The 27,510-nt window shown below is 32.8% G+C and overlaps 1 protein-coding gene across 3 annotated transcripts in view; it reads left to right on the forward strand.

The window, feature by feature from the left end:
- Nucleotides 1–27,510, forward strand: part of LOC145254440 (coronin-7-like) — a 398,384-nt gene that overhangs the window by 278,172 nt on the left and 92,702 nt on the right. For all 3 annotated transcript variants that reach the window (XR_013863766.1, XM_080113025.1, XM_080113026.1), the window contains 3 exons: nucleotides 8,063–8,133; nucleotides 16,605–16,797; nucleotides 22,428–22,552. Coding sequence is in view for 2 of the 3 variants with exons in the window: in XM_080113025.1 (XP_079969151.1) it covers nucleotides 8,063–8,133; nucleotides 16,605–16,797; nucleotides 22,428–22,552 (389 nt within the window). In the remaining variant the exon portion in view is untranslated. The remainder of the gene's footprint in view (nucleotides 1–8,062; nucleotides 8,134–16,604; nucleotides 16,798–22,427; nucleotides 22,553–27,510) is intronic.

Genomic DNA, 27,510 nt, shown 5'->3' on the forward strand with positions numbered 1-27,510 from the left:
GACCTTTCATTACAGAACACTAAAAGAATGGGCCAACCAACAACATGCCAAGTATTTCCTGGATGAACTATCACAGAGATTTGCTACTCTAGTTTCAGGTACTCTACAGCGTCTTCCTCATCTATAGATAAGGAAGGCGCTGTAGAGTAGCTGAAAAGAGGGTCTCTTCACTATGATCAGAAGAGCATGATAATGGCTACCCGAGATCAAAGTTTGATAATTAATGCTTTTAAAAAGATGAGTGGTCTTAGTAATAACAACAATGCAGGTTCTGCTACACATGAATATAAGAAGAAATTGGAAAACACAGCTCACAAATGAACCAAGTGCAAGAGAAATACAAACAATTGCACTCAAAGGAACTCTTAGAATCTTTAAAATGATTTCTCGGTTGGAGTGACTGAAATAGTAGGTGAATGTCTGGCATCTGGTAGGATACTCCATCCCCAGCAAAAACAAAATTAAAACAAAGGAGAGTTTGAGTTACTTGGTAGACATCATCCGCAAGTGTTTTCGGTCTGTCTGAAAAAAGTTTGTCTGGCAAAAACTGAGATGAGCATAAAAGAAACCCCTGACTAAATATTCAAAATAACATTGCATCCAAATTGCAAGTAAGATCCTCTCGACAAAACTATACACTGGCTGATACAAGGAATGAGGCACCTTCTCTAAGCGATGTTACCGCAAGTAACAGCACTTAGCTGGATATTTCACTAGACCAGATGAATTATTGTCCTGAAATCCTAGTTAGCTTACCTTAACAATAAAAACAGAGTTTAAATTACCTACTACGATCCGCAAGTGTCTTTGGTCTCTCTGTATAAAGGTTTGTCAGAACAATCTAGCATAAGGATACTTCACTCTAAAACTAACCTTCACCAAACATTCAAAATAACAGACTAAATAAGATCCCTTTAACACTACTATAAACTGGCTCAGTCGCGGAATGTTGCACACATGGTATCTATTTATAATTTCCATGATACATTAGCAATACCTAAACTTGCTCTTCACAAAAATGTTTTTACAAATAAACTACATACATTTTTTTTTTTTTTTACAAAGGAGTCACCACATTATCAAGGCCCGGAGGCAACTCGAGGATAAGGGTTAATGAGTGTACAGTAGTCAATGGGACAATATCATAGTAATCGTTAGTAGTGGAAATTTGGTAAATTGGATTACTTAAGGGGACGTTTTATCAAGAACTTGTTTACGTTGGAGCTTAAAGACAACCATATTGTAGATAGCTGGAAAGCAGGGAAACAGAAGAGAGTTCGACAGGTGTGCAGTTCTAAGAAAACGCTTTTTTCATGGAATCTACGTTTAGGTTTACGCACAGATAAAGAGTGAAGGAAATTATTGATAGTGATTGCAGATAGACGGGTGTTTTTTTGGCAAGTTTAGCAAGAGGAGACCATAGATTGGAGCTCAGACAAGAACTTGCCATGAAAATAACAATAGACCAACGTCAGGCTTGCAACGTCTCTTCTGTGGGAAAGAGTTTGCAGGGAAGAGAAAAAGGCATTCCCCATTAAGCTAGGAAGTCTATTTTGAACTTTGTCAAGACAGGATAAAGTGCTTCTAGCAGCTCCTTACACTTTGGTAGCTGAGGAATGCAGTGTAATGAAAGGAATTGCTTTTAGTTGTTAATGGATTTTGATTGTTTTGATAATTGTCTTAAATAGTTTATGATGTGCCATATATATATTCGGTTATTAAACTAAATGAGGATACTCTAATCTATAATATAAATCTCACCTGTCTGTTTAAATGTATGTATGTATGTTTGTATATCTGCCTAAAACTTTCGACAGAGGCGACGGATTTTCACAAAATCGGTATCATTCTGAAGCTTGACCCTTCGGACGACAAATATCGAAAAATTGGCCAAAAACATTAATTCCTTCACCCTCAATTGGGCAAGGGGTCACTTTTTTCGCTGATAAGTTTGAAAGTCATCCCCTTTTTTCAATTGTCTAGCCTTAGTTTAAACCTATGTCACTTCCGGTTTGGTGATGGGCGCAATAGCAAAGACGTCACGTTTTGTTTTTTTCATGTTCTTTTCCTCGTTCACGGTACGGGTTTGAGCCTGCCTACTACCACTTTTTTAAAAATTTTTGCTCAACACACCTCCAAACACCCGGACAACGCCGGGCACCAAGGCTAATAACAAATAAACTAATAATTCCTTGTTTTCTTTTAATTACACAAATTATTGTTCTGCAAATAACTATATTTTATACAGTTCTCTGAAAATATATTCCTCCATTTTCAAGCATCACTAACATAAGACAAACTTCAAATAAGAAATTGCCATCCCTCAACACCAAAATCAGCAGAGTCTATGCCAATTCTGGAAAGGCGGATTCCTTTTTGATTGTGGCGTATTGCTGATCCCGTGGAGTTCTAGGAGGTCTTCCCTCCCAAGCTTTGCATTCTCTCTTTGAGAAGGAGCTAGTTTATTGCTAATCGCCTGAGACGCCTCTACCGGGGAATGCTAACAGGGCTGCCATGCATCTTTTGAAGGTCAGAGTGCTCCTCCTCAGGGTTGCTGACTTTTCAATCCCACTTTCCGATCCTTGTATCATATTTCTCCAAATAAACTGTAATGCTTATAACAATAAATGCCAACACAAAGATTTAATTTCTTAAAACTTTAAACTCCAAACTCTATAAATTTAATGAACCCAGAGGCTGGCAAGATTGAATCTGCCCACAATTAAACATCATTGTATTTCAATGCATAGTATCAAGACTGATCACATAATCAACTAGAAATCTTGTCTACCAAATGAGTGTCTGAATGGCTTCTATTTTTTATTTTTTTAAAAACTTGTGATTTTTGTCTACTTTGTTTTGATTCAATGAACCATAATGGACAATGAAATTGGAGTTGAAGTTGTTTCATCCCAAGGAAATAGGATTAATGGAGAATGGAATTTTTGCTTCTGAATTGGACATTAACACTCTAAGTGACCTTGAACAATTTGGTCAAAATGCCATTATCTCATTTTTGTACTTTTGAAACACAAAGTAGGTCGATGTTCCATTTACTCTTTCTTGTTCACAAATCAGTCGTCATGACAACTACTTATATTCATTATGTTTCTGACATTTTTGAGATGAGGATTAATTATTTGAATTACTGTTCTCATCTTTAATGTCATTCTCACTTTCGGTTGTTGTAATCTTTGACCTTCTTCAGGAATATCTTGTCAAACTCTCTCTTACTCTCTCTCTCTCTCTCTCTCTATATATATATATATATATATATATATATATATATATATTTTCAATTTGTCTTTACGTAAGCAGTAATTTGTTGCTACACAGTCATGAACATGTTTCGGTCTTTTAATTTTCAGTAACTAGAGACCTTTTCAGGCAACAACGCTTAGCAACCTCAAATTATATATATGTGAACACATAATACAGTTTGTTTCCTTTTTATTTTCTCTCTCTCTCTCTCTCTCTCTCTCTCTATATATATATATATATATATATATATATATATATATATATATATAGTCATCCACATACAGTACTGTTTCGCTGTTTCACAGCTCATCAGTGCGGCTAGACAGGCAACTACCTCAAGCCAGGATTGAAACCCGACCGTTTGTACGGCAGTCAAGGCTCCTAACCATTACGCTATTGGCGGCTGCTTGAACGAGTAGTGAGTTTAACGATGTTTTGACATCGTCCGAAATACCTCCGCTCGATTTGTTTACACAAAGAGCGTCGCTTATATGCTAATGGTAATTCGTTTTTCACTTCTCAATATGCTCAACTCAAGGTGAGGAGCATTATAGTCATCCACATACAGTACTGTTTCGCTGTTTCACAGCTCATCAGTGCGGCTAGACAGGCAACTACCTCAAGCCAGGATTGAAACCCGACCGTATACATATATATATATATATATATATATATATATATATATATATATATATATATAGGTAATGATAAGTAGTGATCTCTAGTAAGATTGTACATCTAAAAACAAGAATAGGCTTAAAGCTCCCCAAATTCATACTACAGGGTGGTCCACTTAAAAGTAGCCCAATCTATCTAATCTTTCTCTTAACGACCAACTGACACCACAAGACAAAATGCAGTTCTTTTTCCAACAAGATGGCGCTACATGCCACACGTCTCACAAATCACTCACACGAGTTCGTGACATGTTTACAGAAGAGAGAACAATAAGCAAAGGGTTATAGCCACCATGTTCATCGGACTTGTCGTCATGTGATTTTTATCTTTGAGGGACTTTAAAAACAAAAAGTTTATACAAATAATCCTCACAATCTAGACCAACTAAAGGAGAACATTACTGCAAACATTGTTAAACGTGCCCAGAAATGCATAGCTGTCAATGTGAGCACTTCCAGCATCTTTTATAGCACTACATGTAATTTAAACAATAAAAGAATGTTCCTCCTCGCTATTACATTTTCTGGGCTACTTTTAAGTGGGCTATCCTGTATAATTGTACACATGGCGTAATGGATAAAGTATTAAGTAAAAATTCAGTTCAATATGACACTCATCTCTGAGCTTGAAGATTCAATCCTCGGTGTGGGAGATACTACGAATACAACTGCAAATTGCTTAAAACTTCTATCCAGTCATGGCTGATATGAACTTGGAGAATAACACTCAAGATAAGAACACCTATCATATATACATAATATACATTTTATTCATAAGCAGAAACACTTTCTGGGAATCGTTTTATCACAATTTTATCAGTTCATGAAACTTTTTTACAATTCATTTTCAATAATCAATTGAAAGAAAGATATTAAAGCAAAAACTTCACAACACAAAGAGATACATTAGGTATAAAATTAGCAATTTTTTTTTTCAATATCATTTATTTACATCCAATTTTTGTCCGGAACTCCTGCCTGATTATATCTAGTTAATAGACGAACATTTAAAAAAAAAAAAATTGTTTTATTTATTTATTTTTATTCTATCTTGAAATTAAATTATTCTTTAACGATTTCAAAATTTACTCAAATATAATTTTGGTTTTCTGAAATGTAACTATGAATAGATATCGTTGAATGTTTATTTTTAGAGCTTGATTATATTTGACATTTTTAATTAAAAAAATTTTTTTTTACATGGGGGCACCGCTTATCAAGGCCCAGAGGCCACTCGAGGATAAGGGTTAATAGGTATACATTAGTAATTGTGATTTTAGCGTAGCAGGCATTAGTGGGAATTTTGTAACTTGGATTACTTAAGGCGACGGTTCAATAAGAACTTGTTCACATTGGACTTGAAGACAATCAGATTGTAGTCAGCTGGAAAGCAGACAAATGGAATAGAGTTCCACAGGCGAGCAGTTCTAAGAAAGAAACCCTGTTCATGGAATCTACGTTTAGGTGTAGGCACGGATAAAGAGTGTGGCTTTTTAATTTAATTTTTTTTTTTTTAAATCTACTCCATTTATATTTATATATTAGAAACAAAATGTGACCCGTTGAGTCACCCATTCAGTTAAGCTTACATTATTTGAATTAAGAAAAAGTGAGTTTTCACAACCAGTTATATGAGCAAAAGTAAAAAGATAAAATCTAAAATTAGTCTCTTTTTGCACACCCCTCTCCAGGTGCAAGTTAAATCGTCTTACTTTACTGTGGTGATATTTCCTTTTTCATTATAATGGACTATTCTAACCTTTTTTTTATTCTGTTACCTTTAACAGCTGATAGAGAAAGAATATAAAATAAGTGTGTGAGGGAGGGGGTGAACAAGATACAGTGATAGAAAATCAGTGATAACCGCTTAGCAAGAGATGGACCACTTGATGAGTTAATTGCAAACTACAGTTAATTAGAACAATAAAAGTTGCTTTTCTTTCTTTTTTTCAAAACACAACCCAAAAACCAAGAAATATTTTAGCCTGTATTTTGTATAATTAGAATATATGGGAACAGAAAGTCTTAGTAAAACAAATGTTAACTCAGCTTTAGCATAATGATAAATATACATATTTATTTGTTAATGAGATCCATATCTGTTCCGTCTGCCTGCTTCCCACCTAACAACAACTTTGATGTCTTCAAGTCCAACGTTAACAAATTCCTAATGAACCGCCCCCTTAAGTAAACACTTCATCAACTCTCCACACTAACGTACTGTACTTGCAATAACCCTTATCCCTGAGTGGCTTCCGGGCCTTGATAAGTGGTGACCACCGTGTAAAAAAAAAAAAAAAAAAGTATAAAGACTACTGTTATGAGATCACCACGAGAATATTCGTATCAAGTATACCACTTAAAAAAAGTAAATTTTTCAAACAATATGTTGGTTCCCTTTTTCTCATGAAATAAATTCCATTTAATTAATGTATGCTTTGAATTTTGCGAAATAATGTTAAAAATTTGGTTTGATAGCTATTCTTCAATTGACTGAAAGCGTTTTCATGTTCAAGGGGATAATGATGATGACGAATCTCTTAATTCTCCAAGGTTGTGGGAGCACTTCATTATTTCATGCAGTATGTCTTGGACAAGAATAGCCTAGCCGTGCCCATTTCTTTCCAGACTTCAGAGCACATACAGCACCTGGTATTACCAGGTGGTCACCCATTTTAGTACTGACCAGACTTAACCTTGCTTAACTTTTGCCAATGTGCCAATGTGCACATGCTGTATCATATTCAAGTAGTTTAGCATAAATTTCACTAATTAAAAGTCCTGCCTTGAGAGAGAAATATCATTTTCTTTTTTTTTTTTGTTTACAAACGAGTCATCAATTATCAAGGCCTGGATGCCACTCGAGGATAAGGGTTAATGAGTGTGCAATAGTCAGTGGTGAATATGTTGTTATAGTTAGTAGAGGAAAATTGATAAATTGGATTATTTAAGGGGATGGCTCATCAGAACTTGTTCATGTAGGACTTAAAAGACGACCATATTATAACCAGTTGGAAAGCAGGAAAATGGAACAGAGTTCCACAGGTGTGCAGTTCTAAGAAATATGCTTTATTCATGGAATCTACATTTAGTTTTAGGCACAGATAGAGTGGGGGAAATTATTGATAGTGGTTTCAGATAGACGAGTGTTTTTCATGAAAGTCAGATTAGGGGGGGCCATAGATTGGAGCTCAGACGAGCACTTGTCATGAAAATAATGATAAAGCAGAGACAGGCTCGCAACGTCTCTTCTGTGGACTTATACCTTGAGCTTGTATTGACTTCTATGGTGTGAATCCTTTTCAAGTAACAAGTGAGACAGGTTAATTAATTTTTATTACCTGCAATTAACAAGTTCAATAATTGTGCTGGATAGCAAATATTGTCTACAGGAAATGGTCAAGAATTGTTTAAAATATATCTATTACTCTATATATCCTATTTATATAAAGTTAGGCATGCGTGCATGTTTATATATTTAAATTTACTTGACTCATTACTAAACTAATTAACAGATCATGATGAATTTTGGAACATTAGTATCAATAACATGGTACAACAAGGACAAATAAAGTTGGCTAGAGGAGGATTTTGTAGCTTGCTTGAAGCATTATGTAGTGTGAAAAGGGCTGTATTTGATGGCTATAACAATGTAGTTCGTGTAGGAACAGTTTGTGTAGTAAAAGAATAATGACAATATCGAAGGAATTTCAATAATTTTAATTTACTAATATGGTGTCATACGAGATGGTAGGTGTGTAAATTTTCCCAAATTTTCAAGAATATATCTCTTTGTCAGGGGGAAAAAATGTAGTATAAACAGCTCTCAAATAGGGCTTACATTTTGTTTGTGTCGGTTGCCAGAAGTTGGATTTAAGCGTCACTCATGCAGTAGAGCTGATTCACATATATGTTAATTTCTGGAATGTGGGATTTAGTTATGATAAGTCTTAGGTATTGTTTTAAATTATTAGAATTTTTATTTTATTAAATAATGTTGCTACTCGTTTGAATCAAAGTTTGATATGTCAGCTTAAATGCTATTTAGATCAATCTGACAAGATAACTTTGTGTTTGAGTTTTCAAAGATTTTAATCATAAATTCTCTTTTATTTTTTTGGCAGATTTTGTTTCTGATTTTGACTTCTCTCCATTTGATGACAATCTTTTAGTCACAGGATCACATGACTGCACGGTAAGTTTAGTACATTTATGTCTCTACCAAGTATCAAGAAATACAAATAGTATAACTAGTACAGTAGTTATTGTGGATAAATGGTTAAGGACACAAACTGAAAACATGGGTGTGTCAAGTTTGAATCCAGTTCATTCCATAGAAACACTTTCATCAAAACCCACACTTGACCTTGTGTCTCTCCTCCACGTCCATTTTACATACTTCTCTGGGTTTAATTAGGAAAATGGCACAACTTTTCTGGGTTTATTAAGAAGTGTATTACCACTCTAGGTTAGAAAGGACATGAAAGTAACTACGAGGTTACTCTACTTCTCTGGGTTTATTAAGAAACTGGAAAGACTTTTCTGGATTTGTTGGGCAAATGGCGCACTTTTTCAGGGTTTGTTAGGCATGTATGGTTTCAAAATAAGCGCCAATTTCGATGAGCTCAACACATTTTGATTATTATATATCAACAGTTACATATGATGGTGGATAAAATCGTAAATAAGAACAAGGCAAGATAATATTATAAAGCAAATCTTGAGGAAGACGAATAGTTAGATCTGACACACTCTTAAGAAAAAAAATTACTTCGTTTTCAGAAGATTAACCACAAGCTAAGCTTGATTTGAAAGTTTTTCTGCAGAACAAACTGGATTCAAATTGACACATCCAGTTGTTAGGTTCATATCGTTAACTCTCAAGAAACCAACATCTAACGGCAACTTTGATCGGAAATTGCAAAGAAAACAAAGAATGGTCTCAAAACACTTGTAAACATGATACTGATGAAGAATTAAAAGTTGAAGAAAACAACTGGATACTGGTAGTGAGGAGTGCCCCTAAGGTCATTGACAGAAATGGGATGAGATGAAAGAGCTCACATGAATGAATGATTATGCATTGGAGTATATTTTGTTTCAAAAACAATTCTCACGTTGCAGCCTTTCAGTTGTGATACTGACAATGACCAAAAATTCAGAAAAATTTTACGATGATCAAGCATCTATTAGTGTACTGTGTCTATGCATAGTAATACGCTTTTTAAGTTTTAATGAACTGAACTAGAAATTGAACATGTAATTGAACAGTTATATCATTTAGTTCCAACTTATTTCAGAACGCATTGCCTGTTTTACTTATGTCTACCAGAAAGAACAGTTGGAAATAAGTCATACACCACCCATTATGACTATGCAATTCCTACAGTTACAAACCTAGAAAACGGAGCTATAAAGTCTGATATAGTGATATGAAACCAGAAGGAGAAAGAAGCAACCTTAGTAGAAGGTAGTGTCTCCATTGATGCTGGGTTAAACAGCGCCGTGGGGGAAATATGACAAAATATCAAGGTCTTATGTACGCCATTAAAAGAAACTGGAATCTTGGGAAGACCTCCATCACTCCAATAATTATAAGAGCAACCGGACTCACAAAAAAAGAATTTCAAAAACTACTTGGCGAATATACTAAAGTGAACCAAGTGCAAGAGAGATAAAAAACAATGGCATTTAAATAAATGGTTAGAATCTTAAAAAATCTCTCAGTGGGTGAATGTCTAGCATCCTGTAGGATTCCTCATCACTAGCTGGAAGAAAATGATAATTAATACCTACATTAGAAATATATTTTAATGTGAGGACATTGTATAAGATTTTTACAGATAAAATTGAGTGCATGCATGGGGGAGTGAGTACTGGGGATTATGAAGACATTTTCTGCAAATTATAAGTTTCTGTTCAACATCTGGAAGATAAAGAGAATCATTTTTCAGCCAAAATATACTTGATAACATCTTTTCAGGCTTGATCAAAGCAGACTTTCTTTTTTTTTCTTTTTTTTTTTGAAATCTATTTATATGCCACTACATAGATAAAGAGAGAACAATGATTTGAACAAACGAGGAGCGGACGAGACATCTCTGATCTGAACTTTTTGATTCGTTGTCTAGAAGTCAGAGGAAAATCTTTTTTGAATGAGGGCCAAAAAATATCCTAAATGAAATTATGCTAATACTAATATCCCTTCCTTTTCATCCCTACTGCCTTCTTTCTTTATCTCCTCTTTCTCTTTCATTTCTCATTTTTTTATTTATTGTTTTTTGAAATTCTATTTTCTCTACCTTTTACTTATCTTCCATTTTCTCATCTATTTTCCTTTTCAAATTTCCTCTTTTTCATCTATTCTGTTTCTCTTTTCTAGCTACCTCATCCCTTATTTGTTTTTTTTTCTGCTTCCTCTTCGTCTTTCATCTCATTCCCCTTTTTTCTTTCTTTTAACCTCCTCACTTTTTTTATTCCTTTTCACTTTCTACTCTTTTCTTTCTTCTATATCTCCTCTTTCGCCCTCTCTCTTCGATTTCTCACTCTTTTCTTCTCTTTTCTATTGCTCCCATTTTCCCTTTCAATTTTTTCTATCCCTTCCCTTTCTTATATTTGTGCTTGCTATTTCCCTCTCTCATACTCTCCCGTTTCCTCTCTTTCTTCTATTTTCCTCCTTTTCTGTATCTCTCATTTTCCTCACTCTTTCTTCTATTTATCTTCTCCATTGATTCTTTTTTTCCTTTTCTTCTATTTCTTTCTCATGACTTCATTCCTTCCTCTTTTCTTTTTCCTATCTATATAATTTATTCCTCTCTTTTTCGCTTCTTATTATTTCTGCCATTTGTTTCTGATCTCTTTCTTAGATTCCCCTTTCTTATTATCTCTATTTTCTTTTAATATAATTAAACTTTATACTCTGTAAGCTAACCCTTTCACAAAGATACTAAAAAGAGTCACAGATATCACGTTTGCAGGAAGAATCTTTTGTGTTGACTACAATTCATACATCAGATTCCATTTTTGTAATTTAACCTTTTCAATCTCAACTTTGTAGAAATAATTTGTTCAAAAATGTTTTGTGGTTCATGGAATCTTGAACAAACACTACTCTTCAGATTCAATCTATTTTTTAAACAATACAAATATCAGAGTTATAAAGCTATACTTGTTGCTACACATTTTTGACTTCTTTGGTTTATAATAAGATCAACTTCAAAATGATGTTTCATTAAAAAAAGAAATGTGATCAATTTTAATCAGTTGGTGACATTTAAATAATCAGCGTCTTTATAACTAACCTCTGTTACTGAACACCAATATCAACCATTGGTTTAATTAGATTGTCTCAAGTAGCATGCTAATCTATATATATCTAGAAAAGTGAGAATGTGTGTGTGTGATGACACTTCTCAACCTATATACTCAACGAATTTTGTATCTGTAGACTTGAAATTTGATATATACGGTATTCAGACATGTGGAAAACTTTTTGATCAGTTTTCATCTGGAAAAAAAAGGCATCTAAGGGATCAAAATTGAAAAATTGGTACGTGGGGAGGGGGGGTCATCAGATTTTTATATTGATTTGTTTTGTAATTGTACATTTTTGCATTTCACTGGTAGATGTGTACAAGTAGGTGGGAGGAAAAAGGAATCAAGAAGGTATGTTCTGATAGTAGAAGGATATTCATGAAAAAGTAGTAGAAAGTAGTGATGGGACGATTCCAGTATTTTTCCAGATTCTAATACAATTACAGATTCCGATTCCCTTAAAATCTTTAAATATTTAGCTATAGATTTGTTTTCTTTTTTGTGAGTATGGGGTTGGGGGGTCGGATTACTGTAAATATGCATGTAATATGTGCTTATGTTTTCGGAAATGAAAAAAATACAGTTGTGGGTAGGGGAAGAATCTATAGGTTTTAATTTTACTAGTAGTTCAAAATACATAAATATTTGTTAGCGTATCATTAGTAAGAGTAATGGAAAAATACATTTGAAACCAAGATAAAACAAAGAAACAATTAAAAGAATCGTTTTTTGGCATCGGAAAATGTGCACAAAACTTTCCGATTCCTATACCCCCCAAAAGTTATTTTTCCAATTCACAATTCCTATTAATCGTCTCAACACTAGAAAAAAAAAATGGTGTCATGATAGATGCTTCCATTCTGAGTCAGAATGAACGTGAGAGTAATGGCAACTAAGTGGTTACTCTACTCTTCTCAAAGCTTCCTAAATTAGGACCTTATCACCAAAAGCAGTGAATACAATATTTTTTGTGGCATTTCTAGTGTGTTTAGCTAGTCTCTATAAAACTCATTGTATGGCTGATATTTTCAGTTGATGTAATTTATTAAAAAAAAAAACAACATTAAAATGTGTGTATTGCTGTAAAGATGAAAGGAAAAAAAAACATCAAATATGGTTGCTTCCTTTTCTTTGCGTTTTCAGATATCTTATATAGAACCCTGCCAACTCAATATGACCTTAACAGAAATGGTTAACTCAAGTGTGGGAAGGAAAAACCCTGGAGATTCCATTAAATTGAATTTAGATATGAAAAGCAAACGCAATATTCTGTGCAATCGATTATGATACCAGAAAGAATGGCCGGACGGGGACGGGGGGGGGGGAGAAAGGGTAAAATGGTGAGAAAGATGGAAAAAGATGAATAAACTAGAAAAAAAGAAAAGAAACTGAATAATGGAATGTAGAAGAAAGAAAGAGGGTTGAAAAAGAGAGGAAGAAGAGAAGGAAAAACAATAATCTCCACTGATTTTCTTTATTAATATTTTTTTCCTCAAAAGTTTCCAGTAGATAAACAACAAATAATAGACACATTGAGTGAATTTCATTTATTATGATTTATTATTTTCCGATTAGTCTTAAGTTGTATCAGTTGCCTCTAGAAGACGTCTATAACCTTCCTTCCCATCATTCAAAATTGTCTCTGGCTTATTTGAAACGTGTTTTGTTTTAGATGATTTGGAGAATTGCCTTTTAACTTGCCAAACGAATTTTATTGATAAACACTTTCTTTTTCATAGCATTTTCTTCTTTCCATTGATTTTTAATGGTTCTAAGTGAGAGCTGAATTATCGAAGCAAGTTAACAAAAGTTTGGCGATGGGCGCAACAGCAAAGACGTCACTTTTTTTTTCACGTTCTTTTCCTCATTCACGGTACAGGTTTGAGCCTGCCTGCCTACTACCACTTTTTTTTTTTTTTTGGCTCAACACACACCTCCAAACACCCGGGGAGCAACCTAGGCACCCAGGCTAGTCTCAAATAAAAAAGAACTTTCAAGTGAAGGAATAAAGGAACTCTCATATACAGGAGGAAAATTGCCTCACCTCTACTTACTAAACAAACTTACTTAACCAAAGGAACATCTTCCAGAACAACCGTTTTTAGAAACCCATACCGGAAACTGAAAAAGTATCTCTTTGTTGGTTTGTCACCACCCTTTATCCAAAAGATGATTTTTCTCAAAGCAAATCCAGGCCTTTACTGTACAAATCAGAGAGTAACCTTCAAATAATTTCTAACCACCATCTACTTGCTTGTTGATAATATTATTAGAAGATTTTTTTTTTTTTTTAGAAGTTCAAATTAATTTGATGAAAGTTGATTGAAATTAGCGGCAATATTAAGAATTCAAAGAGTTTTGCCATTTGTACATTACCTCCTCGATTGTGGGGATAATGTAGTATATTTTTTTTCATCATCTATAGTATCAAAATTATGTGAGCAGAGAGGGGGGGGCATATTTTTGCTAGTATATATGATGAACGTTGCTTGTTAATAATGCATAAAGGAGCTTGCGATATAATGGATACAAACATGGACTATTGATTATTATAAGAAGATATTCTTTAGAGATTCAAATTAATTTGGTGAAAAATTATTGAAATTTGTGCCAATTTTGGAAATTCAATGAGTTCAATCAACTTAAATTATATAACAAAGAAATTGGAACCAATAGAAAGTACTTTCTTATGTCAATGCGCTATCTGGTCAATACCTATATAGTGAAACTTGAAATATACATTTTACATGATTTACATTTTACATACATGAACGAAAGAGTAAAATCTATGAAATTGAGACGCCCCCTCCCTTCATGGGATTTATGGACTATCTCATGACGTCACTTCTTCTGGTGACGTCACTTCCGGCATCGAGACCGGTGCTCGGCAGTCAGAGATTGGCATGTGACCAAGCAGGTCGGGTGCACACGCCCCACCATTGAGGAATGGTATTGTTCAACTCACTTTGCCTGCAATCTATGTGAATACGTGCTCGTTTCCTAAAAATCCTGTGTTCCTTTCGTTTATTACCATTTAACCCCGTAACAAAAATAGAAAAAGTATTTTCTACGCCAAAATTTAATTTTTTAATATTGTGTTTTAAAAATCATGGTCCTGGATATGACCTTAAACTATATCCAGTGGTGAGGACCCAGCTTGCGGGCTTTGGGGAGTGTGGAGCCACCCTTTAATTGCCATTGCTCCCTGGTCCACTCTGACCTGGAGTGGTAGTACCTGTTAGGGTCCCAACTATGGGTTAAATGGAAACCGACTTGAAAACAACAAATATATTCTATTAAAAAAATTTTCTTCAAAATCTTTGGATTCGGCATTAAATAACCTGAAAAGGGTTGATATGCCGTAAAACAAAAACAACCAACCAACAATTAAAAATCATTTTATCCATGTAAATTTTAAATTGTCTTCTATTTATTGCACGATTTGACGAAAGCAAGTGCAGGATTTTTTTTTTTTTTTTAAGCTGTGGCGGACTTTAAATTAAATCACAAAAAAATCATTTTTATTATACAAATATGTGGTTTATTCCAAAGATTAATTTTTGGCATTTATCATTTAAATACAATTGTGACATTATAGCGTAATCTTGAGGTCCAATTTTCACAAACTATATACTTTAAATTAGGCTGTATTTCGGCAATAATGCATCGAATATTGTCTTCCAAGTGGTCTATTGTGTCTGGTTTATCAGTGTAGACATGGGACTATTCATATCCCCCAAGAAATTAATCTAATGGCGTTAAATCACACATACTAAGTGGGTAGTTCACAGGTCCATTTTGTGAAATTATTTGTTCATCAAATGTTTCTCTTAGTAAATTGATTGTATCATTTGCAAATTGTACGTAAATACTGTTCGCATGTCAGTCTCTTTATGATGAATTACCAAACCAAGCTGAACTCCAAATAATCGATAGTTGCCAAATTAGCAACTAAAGAAAATAGTTTTTCACTGCCTCAAAAAACACCCTGTTGTTCTATTGCCATATTACACAAATGGGTGTGGGAAAATACCGACTTAAAATGATTTACTAAGAAAACTGTATGCAAGGTAGTTGTGCTGACGACCATCTTGTGTGGATCCCAGTCTTAAGTTATGAACCAGCATCACCTTGACCATTTTTATCAATGCTCCATTCTTTGTATTATTTTACTTATATTCACCCCAAACAAGGCATATTGTCACTGAGATGTTAGTCTGGGATATTTACATTGAGGGGGCACCAAAACTATGATTTGCTTGCTTTCACATTGAATGTTTTAGATGGTGGGAGGAAGGCTGAATGAGACAGTGGATGGGAATAGATAGGAAGAGCAGCAGAATAAGAAAAGAAGGAGAATAAAAGGATGATGTAAATAAATAACTTTAAAAAAAAATTCAACTTAAAAATAACAGAACATTATAAAAAATGGTGACATAGGTGTCAAGGTTAAGATAAGGGATATACAGGGATATATTGCACATATTTAGTTGAATTTTAGCTGGTGGAAAGATGGGCAAATGGGATGAGAAATGATAAGAAGGAGAAATAGAGGGAGTAGTAGTAGTATTAGCTGCAGGGTAAGGTGAGAGTAAGGGTCTTGAATTGTAAGCGATGTTTAATTTCAGAAGAGTTTCTGATAGGTAGTTAGTCTATACAAGTCCTGGAAATGAAGAATTCTCAGTGGGCAGCTGTTCTGTACAGTTTCTGGACTTTATAATTTTGCAGCCAAAAAACAAAAGATCCTTCTCGTGTTGACACAAAAAAATTATGTGCTGGGATGCTAAAAGGTTTAATTTTTATGGAGCAATTCTGGTTTCTGATTGGTTGATAGCAGAACGTGAATAGCAGCGTTTATAAATAGAATCCTCCATCTTTAAGGAAGCATACCTCTCCGCCCTTATGAATCAAAAATATTGCAACAAAGGGGATCATATAAATAAATAGTAGGTTGGTGCAAAAATAATGTTGTTTTTTGACGGTTAACTTCATGTCAAAAAACATTATTTTTGCACCAACCTAATAAGTACATGACAAAGAAATGAAAAAAGACTGAAATAATAACAGCAACATTGTAAAAAGGACAATATAAATAAATATCATAAGATAAAGAATATACAGAAACTAGAACATGACAACGTTATAAAAATACTGTAATGTTCAAGGCTAAGAGCAAAAGTACACAGATGAGCTCTCTAGTACATTTTAGCCATATACAAGAATTCAACTTTGGCATGATGGCCAGTATAAAAACAAAAATAAACCTTAAATATTTATATTTATCTCCCTTTTGTTTCAAAAGTGAATTTTAATCGATGTCAATGTTTAAAATGTGTTTGTATTTCATTGCAGGTAAAATTATGGCAACTCCCCAGCAGTTCAAACAACCTTAAGAATTCCTTAAATCTGCAGTCACAACTAATCTGTGCAGAGGAAAGAAAAATAGAAAATGTCCTCTGGCATCCCACAGCAGAGGGAGTACTTGCAGTATCTTCCTCTAATGTTGTCAAAATATACGATGTGGCCATGGGCAAAGAAAAGCTCAGTAAGTTTACGTTCAATACATTTTGTAGATTGTGTGATTCTCAGAATTCTAGGCGACAAAAATACTTAATTGCTGAAAATGTAACGTTTTCTTAAATGTACCTTAAGTGGTTAGAGAGGATCTAAAAAGATTTGCTGCCCTGGAAATTCTTTCATTTTTTTCTATAACACTATAAACTGCATGCCTGTGGAATTATCTTCCGTTTTCCTGCTTTCCAACTGACTACAGTATGGTTGTCTTCAAGTCTAATGTAAACAAGTTTTTGATGAACCGTTCCATATAAGTTAACAAATTTACCGAATTTCCATTATTAATGATTACTATATTGTCCAGTTTCTACTGTACACTCTTTAACCCTTATCCTCGAATGCCCTCTTGGCCTTGATAAGTGGTGATGCCTAAGTAAAAAAAAACAAAAAAAAGCACATTTTCCAGCAGTGAAAAGAAAAATCAAAGGATGTTTGGTTACTGCCACAACTTTATTTATTTTTTTAACTTAATCATAATTTTACTTGAGTTCAATTTGTGAAACTGAGTTTTTTTTTAAATGGGGATACAGCATAGACATTAACATAATAATTTACTGTATTTTTGGAGCCATATGTGTTTATTGTTTCTAGTATTTGTAGCAACATTTTTCACTCCATTGATAATGCATCACGCATATCAAGGAGGATTCATGCCAAATATGATGTAATTCTGTTGAGTAGCTTCGAAGCCTGTTAGTGATCAATTGACATATAAAACAAAGGTGTTCAGATATATAACGATTTTGTTCTACTTGAACGATTAAATATTTTGAAAATTTTGTGTAAAAATTTCAGTCTTTCAACAGAATTTAAACCTGCACCCACAAGATATGCTTCAATAGGCAGAATATGGTCTAATTAACTCAACTTTAAAATTGACCAAGCAAATCTTGAACAATGCTTAAGAACCTGCATCTAGTCTGCTAAAATATTCAATGATTCATACCTATATATATTTAGTTTCGTATCTGGAATATAATAAATATTTCTTAGATGTTTTGTAATACATACCAGAGGTGGATTGAGGCGGAGTCTAGAAGGAATATGTGTCCTTCCGGCAATTATCCTAAACTTTTTTCCATAAAGCATTTTTCAATAGTTAAAGAAAAAATAATAATTATAAACTGCTTGGTAATTATCTCCCCATTATTTTTAATGATTTTATTTGTGCTCAATTTGTAGAATTGTGAATTTCTTCTATGGAGACTCAATATAAACACTGAAAATACTTGTATACTTTATATTGAGATTTCTTTCTTTGTAGACTTCAATTTAATGTCGGCTATTTCAGTATTTGCTAGAAGAAATTAAATTTTTATACAGTCTACTTATGTAAGTAAACTAAATGCAAATTAAAAGAACCTGTAAAAATTTTCCATTCTCTGTAGATCTATAAAAACTAAATTTACTTTCCTCAATCTTGATAACCATAACCACGAAAATCAAATAAGACTTGTTTTCCAAAATGTTTTCTTTTTACATAAAAAGAAAACAAACATTGCTATAAAAAATCGGAACGTTAACAAATAGTATACAATTTGATTGCATACATATATTATAGATTATTTTAAATATGATTCAAATATAAAATTGTAAGGACATTCTAAACATTAAAATTTTCATTTTTTTTTTTTTTTTTTTTTTCGTAATTTTTCGTAAAGGACAAATAAGTCATTCAGTTAACTTTGGCTTGCAATAATGCAATCGGTAATTTCTTTTATTTGAATGCAGATTACTGATTTGTGGAATTTAACTTTATAATTTATTATTTACTTTCTGGCGCTTATGTCAACGGATACTTAAATCTAAGGGAGATAACCAACATAGACATACCAAAAATAAGCATATTTTGCAAGATATAATTTGGGACACTTATTAATTAATGTACACAATACAAAAAGTAAACAACCTCTTACAATAAAACGATGGTAATTAATCAAAAACAAAAATTAAATAAACTTGTTAATTAGCGAAAATAAAAAACCTTTTTGAAGGAAATTTCGAAGTATTCAAACCATCATTTTAATTTTTTTTAAACGAAAATAAAAAATAAGCAATTTGTTTTTCTTTATTTTAGGTAATCAGTGTCAAGATGATAAAAATCTCCTTCGAAAAAGTTTTAAAGTATTTAAACCGTCAATTTCTGGCTATGATTAAAGTTTGTTTTTTCTATTCCATAATTTCACCTAGCAATTTAATAAACAAAATATACCATAAAAATTGAATTTAATGATAATAAAAAAAACTTGCATCATCCTTTCTCTACTTGAGTACCTGTATTGTCAAAATTCTTATCCAAAAATAAATAATGAAAATTAGCCATAAAATCTTAAAATGTACAAATGTATAAACAGAAAAAATAAAAAATAACAAAGTTCAAAGATTCTGACCAAGATAAAGTGTTCCTTTTTTTTTTCTCTTAAATAAGGTAAGCATTTTTCATTGGCTGATTGGAGAACAACTCCTTGATTGTTATTGACGATTTATTTACTTCAAAATCTCCTTTTAAAGAGGTTTTAATCATCCTGTCGCTGACTGATAACCTAAAATAAATAAAAACAAATTTCTTATTTTTTAATTTTTTATTTTTATTTAAAAGAAATTAAAATGATGGGTTAAATACTTCAAAATCTCCTTCAAAAAAGTTTTTTATTTCCATTAATTAACAAATTTATTTAATTTTTGTTGTTGATTAATTAACATCATTTCATTGTAACAGGTTGTTTACTTTTGTTTTGTGTAATACGTTAATTAATAAGTTTATTTTGTTATTTAACATTGTTATATTTTAAGTTTGTTGATTAACTTGTTTTCTTTTTGTTCAAATTTCCGGGCTAACTTCACCCGGCGCTTGCAGGTATAGTATTCGGGACAAACCTCATTCAGGTACAGTTAGATCATTAATCGTGTAATCATTTTTTTTTTTTTTTTTTCATTGAACATTCTTTCATTGTTCTACTGATTATTTCAGCATCCAAAATTATACCTTGCAAAATATGCTTATTTTTGCTATATCTATGCTGGTTATCTCCCTTAAATTTAAGTATCTGTTGACATAAGCGCCCACTTTCCTTGGTTAGTTTTTCATCATTGCTTTACATTTAAGCTTTTTCAATGAAAGTATTTATAATATATTAAAAAAGGCAAAGACTTAGAAATCATTACAACTGGCAATATATTTATTAAAATGAGTTTCAAATGATTATCAGCTTTTTACTAGTTATTATCTAGAAGTGTAAGCCATGTTTAGTTTCCGATGGTTCATTGTTCTGCACAAGTCCTGGGAGGTGACTGGTTTGCAGTAGACAGTTCTCGAGTTAGAATCCACAGAGCAAAAGATCCTTCTCGTGTCGAGACGAACAAGAAAACATATGCGAAATTACTACAGAAAAGGTTTAATATTTATGGAGCAATTCTGGTTTCTGATTGGTTGGTAGCAGAAGGTGAATTAATTCGATTCGTCAGTTCCTAGCAGCTTCGTTTATAAATAGAATCTCCTGACTGTGCAAGATCATACCCATTATATCTCCAAAATATTGCAACATCTGTGAACCAGGATTTAGTGTATTTAAATTAAACAGATTGAGACAGCAGTATAAAAATATAATAAACATCATTTCTTGTTGATGATTAATAATATAAATTTACACAGAAATTCCTTAGAAATATATAGCAAAGTTGTGAATGTGATACCAGTTGTAGCTGTTTTGATAACCTATTTTAATACCTATGTATTAATGATGACATGACACAAAATGAAGGAACGACAGTCACATTTATTAACATGACGATGATGATGATGATGACAACAATAACAAAACCCACATCATTTTGTCCTTTCAAATTCTGTACGACTCATTTTTTTACTTTGTAGTTTTCTTTGTTTATTCTCAACCTAATGGACTATCTATGCAAAACAAGTGTTTTAAAAAATCAATAATAAATAATACTAGCAGTTCAGCCCGGCTTTGCTCGGGCCCTATGTACTGTTCATAACTTGATGTGCATATATATATCTATCTATATATCTGTGAAAGTGCCTGTCTGTGTACATTTCCCTACGCAATAACTCTGTCAATTTTCAGTCTACAGACTCGAAATTTGATATACAGGGTAGTGAGATTTGGGAAAATCATTGTAATCGGTTTTCGGCCAGAAATTTGGCTGTTAAGGGGTCAAAGTTCAACGATTTGATCTTTGAGAACTCTACCAAATTCCTTTGCCAATTTTGGGTTAAACGCTTGAAATTTTAGATATAGGTTCCTTGGACATGGATCTAACTTAATAACTTGATTTGAGCTCAAAACAATAAATGTTAAGGGGTCATAATAGGGGTCAAAGTTTTTAAAAAATTTACCTCTGCGGTCTCTACCAAATTACTAAAGACAATTTCTGGTCTAAACATTTGAAATTTTACATAAAGGGTATTCAGAGATAGGGCAAGCTTTTTAATTGGTTTGGATCGAAAATTTGAGCTACCAATATATAAATGTATGTATGTATGTTTGCATGTCTGCCTAAAACTTTCGACAGAGGCGACGGATTTTCACAAGACCCATATTGTTTTGAAGCTCGACCCTTCAGACGACAAATACCAAAAAATTGGCTAAAATCATTAATTTCTTCACCCTCAACTGGGCACTTTTCTACAGGGAGGAGTTGCTTTTTTCGCCGATATTTTTGATTGTCTAGCCTTAATTTAAACCTACGTCACTTCCAGTTTGGCAGTGGTCGTAACAGCAAAGATGTCACTTTTTTTCACGTATTTTCCTCCTTCGTGGTACGGGTTCGAGCCTGCCTTCCTACTACCACTTTTTTTTTTTTTTTTGTTTTTGCTCAACACACACCTCCAAACACCCGGGCAACGCCGGGCACCTATGCTAGTGTATATATATATATATATATATATATATATGAAAACGTTTGACTCCTGTCCAGGTAACCTACATCTAAAATTTCAAGTGTTTAGACTCAAAATTGGCGGAGTTTGGTAGAGTTTTCAAAGGTCAAATCGTTGAACTTTGAGACCTTGACAGCCAAATTTCTGACCGAAAATCGATTAAAAAGATTTTCCCAAATCTCAATACCCCTTATGTTAAATCTCGAGTCTGTAGACTGAAAATTGACAGAGTAGGGAAATATACACGCACAATTTCACTTTTATAGATATATAGATATCGTCTCTTTCTATAAAATTCTTGTTTATGACGTTTTCAATCAGCATCAATTATATATGTATATATTCATATTTTCTCTGTAACACACCATTATGGAATGAGAAAATTCTGAAATTATTCTTTTGAAGTATGAATTCGATGGAAAGTCAGAATTTTAACTCTTTGAGCAATGACCATTATTTGGATTAATGGATAAAGATTAACCTAATAATTACACATCTCATTTTTTATGAGAAATAAAAAAAATACTTGGCAAAGATAAATATATACTATTTCATGTTATTTTCTAATAAATTTTAATTACGTAATTACTTTTCCAAAATAAATTTTTTTTTTTTTTACATTTAAAGATAGAGATTACCAAAAATAGAAAACATGAGATTGCTGATTCAATATAATTGATGTGATCTTGATGCTTTTTCAGTTCTGGACAATCATACTGACCAAGTCCAATGTTTAGCTTGGAAAACAGATGGTTCAAGTTTGGCCACTTCCTGCAAAGACAAAACAATTCGGGTATTTGACCCAAGAAGTAGAAGTTTGACTCAGGTAAGAACTGTTCTTCACAAGAATGTTATGATTGAAAACAAGATTATAATTTGGATTTAATTAGGTATGATGATTAGTTGTGGTATTCTTAGGGAATGGATATTTCAGTAAGTATGGAATTAGTCTTAAGTATAGACGAAGAAGTCTGAAAATTATCAAAGCAGTTTACAATTTGGAAGCCACCTTTTTTTTTTTTTTTTTTTTTTTTCAACTTTATTTTTGTTTGATTTGTCTATTCTCTCATTTTCCCTTTTAATTCCTTCTATCCCTCCTTTTTCTTGTATTTCCCCTGCCCTTCCGTTCTTCCCTTCCACCTCTCTTTTACTTCCACTCTTTTTTCTCTTTTCCTCCTCTTCTATATCTCCCATTTTTCACCCCTTTCTTCTATTTATCCTCTTAATTCTATGACTCCCTTTTTTCCTTTTCTTTTATTTTTCCACTTTTTTTTATCATTTTTATTCCTTCTTCCTTTCTTTTTTCCTTTCTATATATTTATTTCTCTCCCTTTTTCGCTTCTTCTTTTCCTATCCTTTCTGTCACTTGTTTCTTATCTTTCTTAGATTCCCCTTTCTTATTATTTCTATTTTCTTTTAATACAATTAAACGTTATACCTTTAAGCTAACCCTTTCAGAAAAAAGTGCTAAAAAGAGTCACGTTTGCATGAAGAATTTTTTTGTATTGACTACAATTCCTACACCAGATTCCGTTTTTGTAATTTAACCTTTTCAATCTCAATTTTTGTACAAATATATTATTAAAAAATGTTTTGTGGTTCATGAAATCTTCAACAAACACTGCTCCTCAGATCTAATCTGTTTTTTTTTTTTTTTTAAACAATTACTTTTACAGGTTTTAAGTTGTGTGTTATCTTTGAAATAATCACATAAAAATGATATGGGTATGAAGGGAACTTTTTAACACATTTATTCAACAACTTATGAGTGAGAGTATAATAGTTTAGCCACTGGATGTGCAATGATGTAAATCTCTCGTTGGGAAGTGTATGTGTTTAATCCTCAGTGTCAAAGTCGAACTACTACTACTACTACATCCAAGGGCGATCACTCCCTTGTCAACCCAAGGGAATGATTATCTTTTTTTAGGTTGATCCTAACAAATACAAAGATCTAAATCGTTTTTAACCATAACCTAACTCTTTTCATGCTTATTGTCGTCTGCCTTTTTACATTTTTGTTGAGCCTCTTAAGTTGTAAACAAACTAGAACTGACTCCCTAAATATTGAAATCCTCTGGATACCTATTTTTTTATACATATTTTAGTTCTTTTAAACCTTTGCTTCAGACATTTTCTTTATTTTCCTTTAGTCTTCTGGCAGTTTGGCAGAATAGAAATCGAACCCATCTTAGCAAAGAATGAATTCTAAAAGAATGATTCTTCCTTTCAATTTCTGCAGATGACAGATGAGTTACTTTAACTGCAGATTTGGTTTGCTACTTATCTCCTAAGTTTTCATTTGGCTTAGCTTCAATGAAAGTTAATCTCTAAATCTGTCCACCTTGAATTTATAAATAAAGGTGAAACCCTGCGGAAACTGGCAAATCTATAAACCTTCAGATAATAAGCGACCTTGATTCTTTTTGAATTTCCCATTCGTATCATAAATACCTGACAATTGTCTATGTCAACACTTGACAGCGTATAAATCAGAAATTCATTTCAACTGCCAAACAAGCCATAGTAAAACCAACAAAGCCTTCACTAAAAGTTGGCCCTCGGGTCAAGCTTGACTTGAACTACTACTGCAAAACAAGCAGACGTGATTCCACTTATGTCGTCATCAAATGATAACCCTGGAGTGAGGGGTGATTTTTACACTGCGACATACATTTTTACATAATGAGATTAATAGATTAATTTTGTAATCAGACGAAAGTTTTAATGTACATTATATTGAAAACTTGAAATTTAAACATTGAATTATATTTAACCGTAAAGAGATCTAGTAGTCCATGATGGCACTGAGTATCAAATATTTTTGATAAAATCTTCCCTTATCTTTTATACAAGTATCCATAAAATTATGGAACACACCAAATAATATTAAAGTAAATACTTTTTGTGGATAACTTAAGTGTCCCTACAGATCTCATTACTTAAGAAAAGTAATATATATATATATATATATATATATATATATATATATATATATACTCGGGTTTTTTATTCAAAAGTAATGGACTAATGAATTCAACGAGGTTGTTAGATAGTGCTCAATAAAAAGAGCTGATAATACTTGTTTATTGTTATATAAACATGCTCACATCCCGCTGCTACAAACAGCCACTTGTTTCAATTAAACAACAGATATTATCAGGCAGCGACTTGACTATTCAAATGTTCAATGATTATTCATTGAACATTTGAATAGTCAAGTCGCTGCCTGATGATATCTGTTGTTTGATTGAAACAAGTGGCTGTTTGTAGCAGCGGGATGTGACCATGTTTATATAACAATAAACAAGTATATATATATATATATATATATATATTTGCTAATTCCTACCCTCTGATGAGAAGGAAAGTATTTCTTCGAAACTCCGCGGATTAAGGACTATCCACTTATCTAGTGTTTCCTTTTCAGATTAAATATGTTTTTCAGTAAAAAATATATTCAGTATATATATATATATATATATATATATATATATGAAATTGGTATATTTAGGCAGCATTTTTTCATTCAAGCAAATATCATTAAATGCAACAGAGACATTTTGCGTTATGATTCTTTTTTTTAATTATTCGATTTTCCGTATAATCTTTTTTATATCAAAAATATCATTAAAAGTTCTGCAATTGTTGCTGTCACGAGCGCTTTCGATTCATCCACGTATATATATAACCGTCTCCATTTGAAACCAAGAAAGATCGGCTATTACTGTCATTTGTTGTTATATCTTAACAATGATGAAAGAAAAACAAATGTCTGTAATTCACTGAACAAGGTTGACTAAACTGTCCTCAATCGATTTTCACCCAAATAACATTAAATTAATGCAAGTGTACCCTAGTGAATGATACTTTGATCTTTATTATTCTTGATTTTTATAAAAAAATTTCTGATGAAATTGCGTCCAAGATGGGTATATTTTGCTGACAACACTGCGTTCTTCTCTCAGCATGTGAGTAAAACAGACGCACACATATCCAAGGAAATGGCTGAATCTTATAATTAACTGAACGAGGTTGAATGGACTAAAATATTTGACTTGATTTTATTTATTGAAAAAAAAAAATCTCTCTTAGCATCGAATTTGCTTTTAAAAATGATTTCTTATATATTATGGAAATTACTTCAGACAAGATGTGAAGCCACTTAATGTAAGGAACTGACAAGAACAAAAGATGATTATCGCAAAGACAGGAAATGCCTAGTGACCTTTAGTCTTGAAAAGACTAGATTAAAAGTAGGGGAAAAACATTCAGCAGAAAGAGAGTTCCATAAATCTGTGATTCTTAGAAAGAAGCTACTGAAATAGGAAGCTGTATTATAATGAGGCATCAAAACAGTGAATTGATGGAGACCACAAGACTGACGAGTTAGAACAAAAGAAGCAAGGAATAGATCAGACAATTCTAAACAACACATACCATAATAGTATACTATAAAAAGACTGAGACTAGCAACATTACATCTGTGAGCGAGAGAGGTTGCAGAGAAGATAGTGGGGCCAATTAAATTGCAGATACGTTTCTGCACCTTATCAAGAACTCTTAAATGGAACAAAGATTCACCAGATCAAATATGACAACAATACTCCATACAGGGTCTGATAGTAGATTTGTAGAGATAATACCAGATCATAAAGAACAGCAGGCCTTATTTCTCTACTTGTTCTTGACATCACTGACAAATGTCCATAACCCAGTTGAGAATGCTGATCACTTTGTGGTAAGGATTGATATCACCCTAAAGTCTCGTCTCAAAGTCGATTAGCTGTTGCTAAAAATGGTGCGATACTTCAAACAGGCTGATTGGGATTAAGCTATCAGAGACGACATTTGGAGGAAAACTTTTTTTTCTCTCCCTGCAGATCGGTGTGCAAATGAGTTAACTGCATGAGACAAAATAAGAATTGAAACACATTCCTCGTGCAGAAATTCTATAGCAAATCACACTTTTCCCAATGGTTAAGTTTGACCTGTGCAGTTGCTAGAAGCAGCAAGCATTCCATCAACTCAACTGTCATGAGTCAACAAAAAAAGATAGACATTTCTAGCATCAAGAAATTATTGTAAAAGTGTAATAGCTGCAGCTAAAACAAAATATACTGAGGTGAGCAGAAAACACAATGAGTCCTAGAAATTAAGAACTCGCAATTTCTATCAAATCTATAATAGTATGTTGAATAAATTCCTTCATTATCCAACCATGATGATAAGGCTTAACTACTTGCCCAGCAGTTTGCCTTGAATTCCACAAACCACTCTTTCTGAAATTTTCCATTGCAGATTGAATCCCTTCCATGTCTGAGATATCATAAAAACCTTGATACCTGCAAACCATGTGGGACTGATCTCATCCCAGTAATAGTAATAAAGAAATGCTCTGCTGAGCTGGTTCTTATCCTCTCAAAACTCTACAAAAATGCTCTGCTAAATCTTGCTTCACTTACAGCTGGAAAACTGTTTCTTCGGTACCAGTCTTCAAGAACTGACCCTCAGATTTATTGCCCCATAAATTTATTTGTGCTCTTTGCTAAAATCTTTGAATCCTTAATCAATCCAACAATAGTCTGTCACCTTGTTATGCTCAACTTCTTTATGCCTATTCTACGGTGGCTATTCTAATGAACATCTTTGAATGCATAGACACATACACTGGACAAGGGAGATGAGGCTAAGGTGATAGCACTTCATATATCCAAAGCCTTTAACAAGATCTAGAATTCATGAAAATTCCTATGATATTACTAGACAAATATTTAATATAAT

Source organism: Euprymna scolopes, chromosome 3 (genome assembly GCF_053919585.1).
Source record: "Euprymna scolopes isolate OS-2025 chromosome 3, ASM5391958v1, whole genome shotgun sequence".
Taxonomy (NCBI): Eukaryota; Metazoa; Mollusca; class Cephalopoda; order Sepiida; family Sepiolidae; genus Euprymna; species Euprymna scolopes.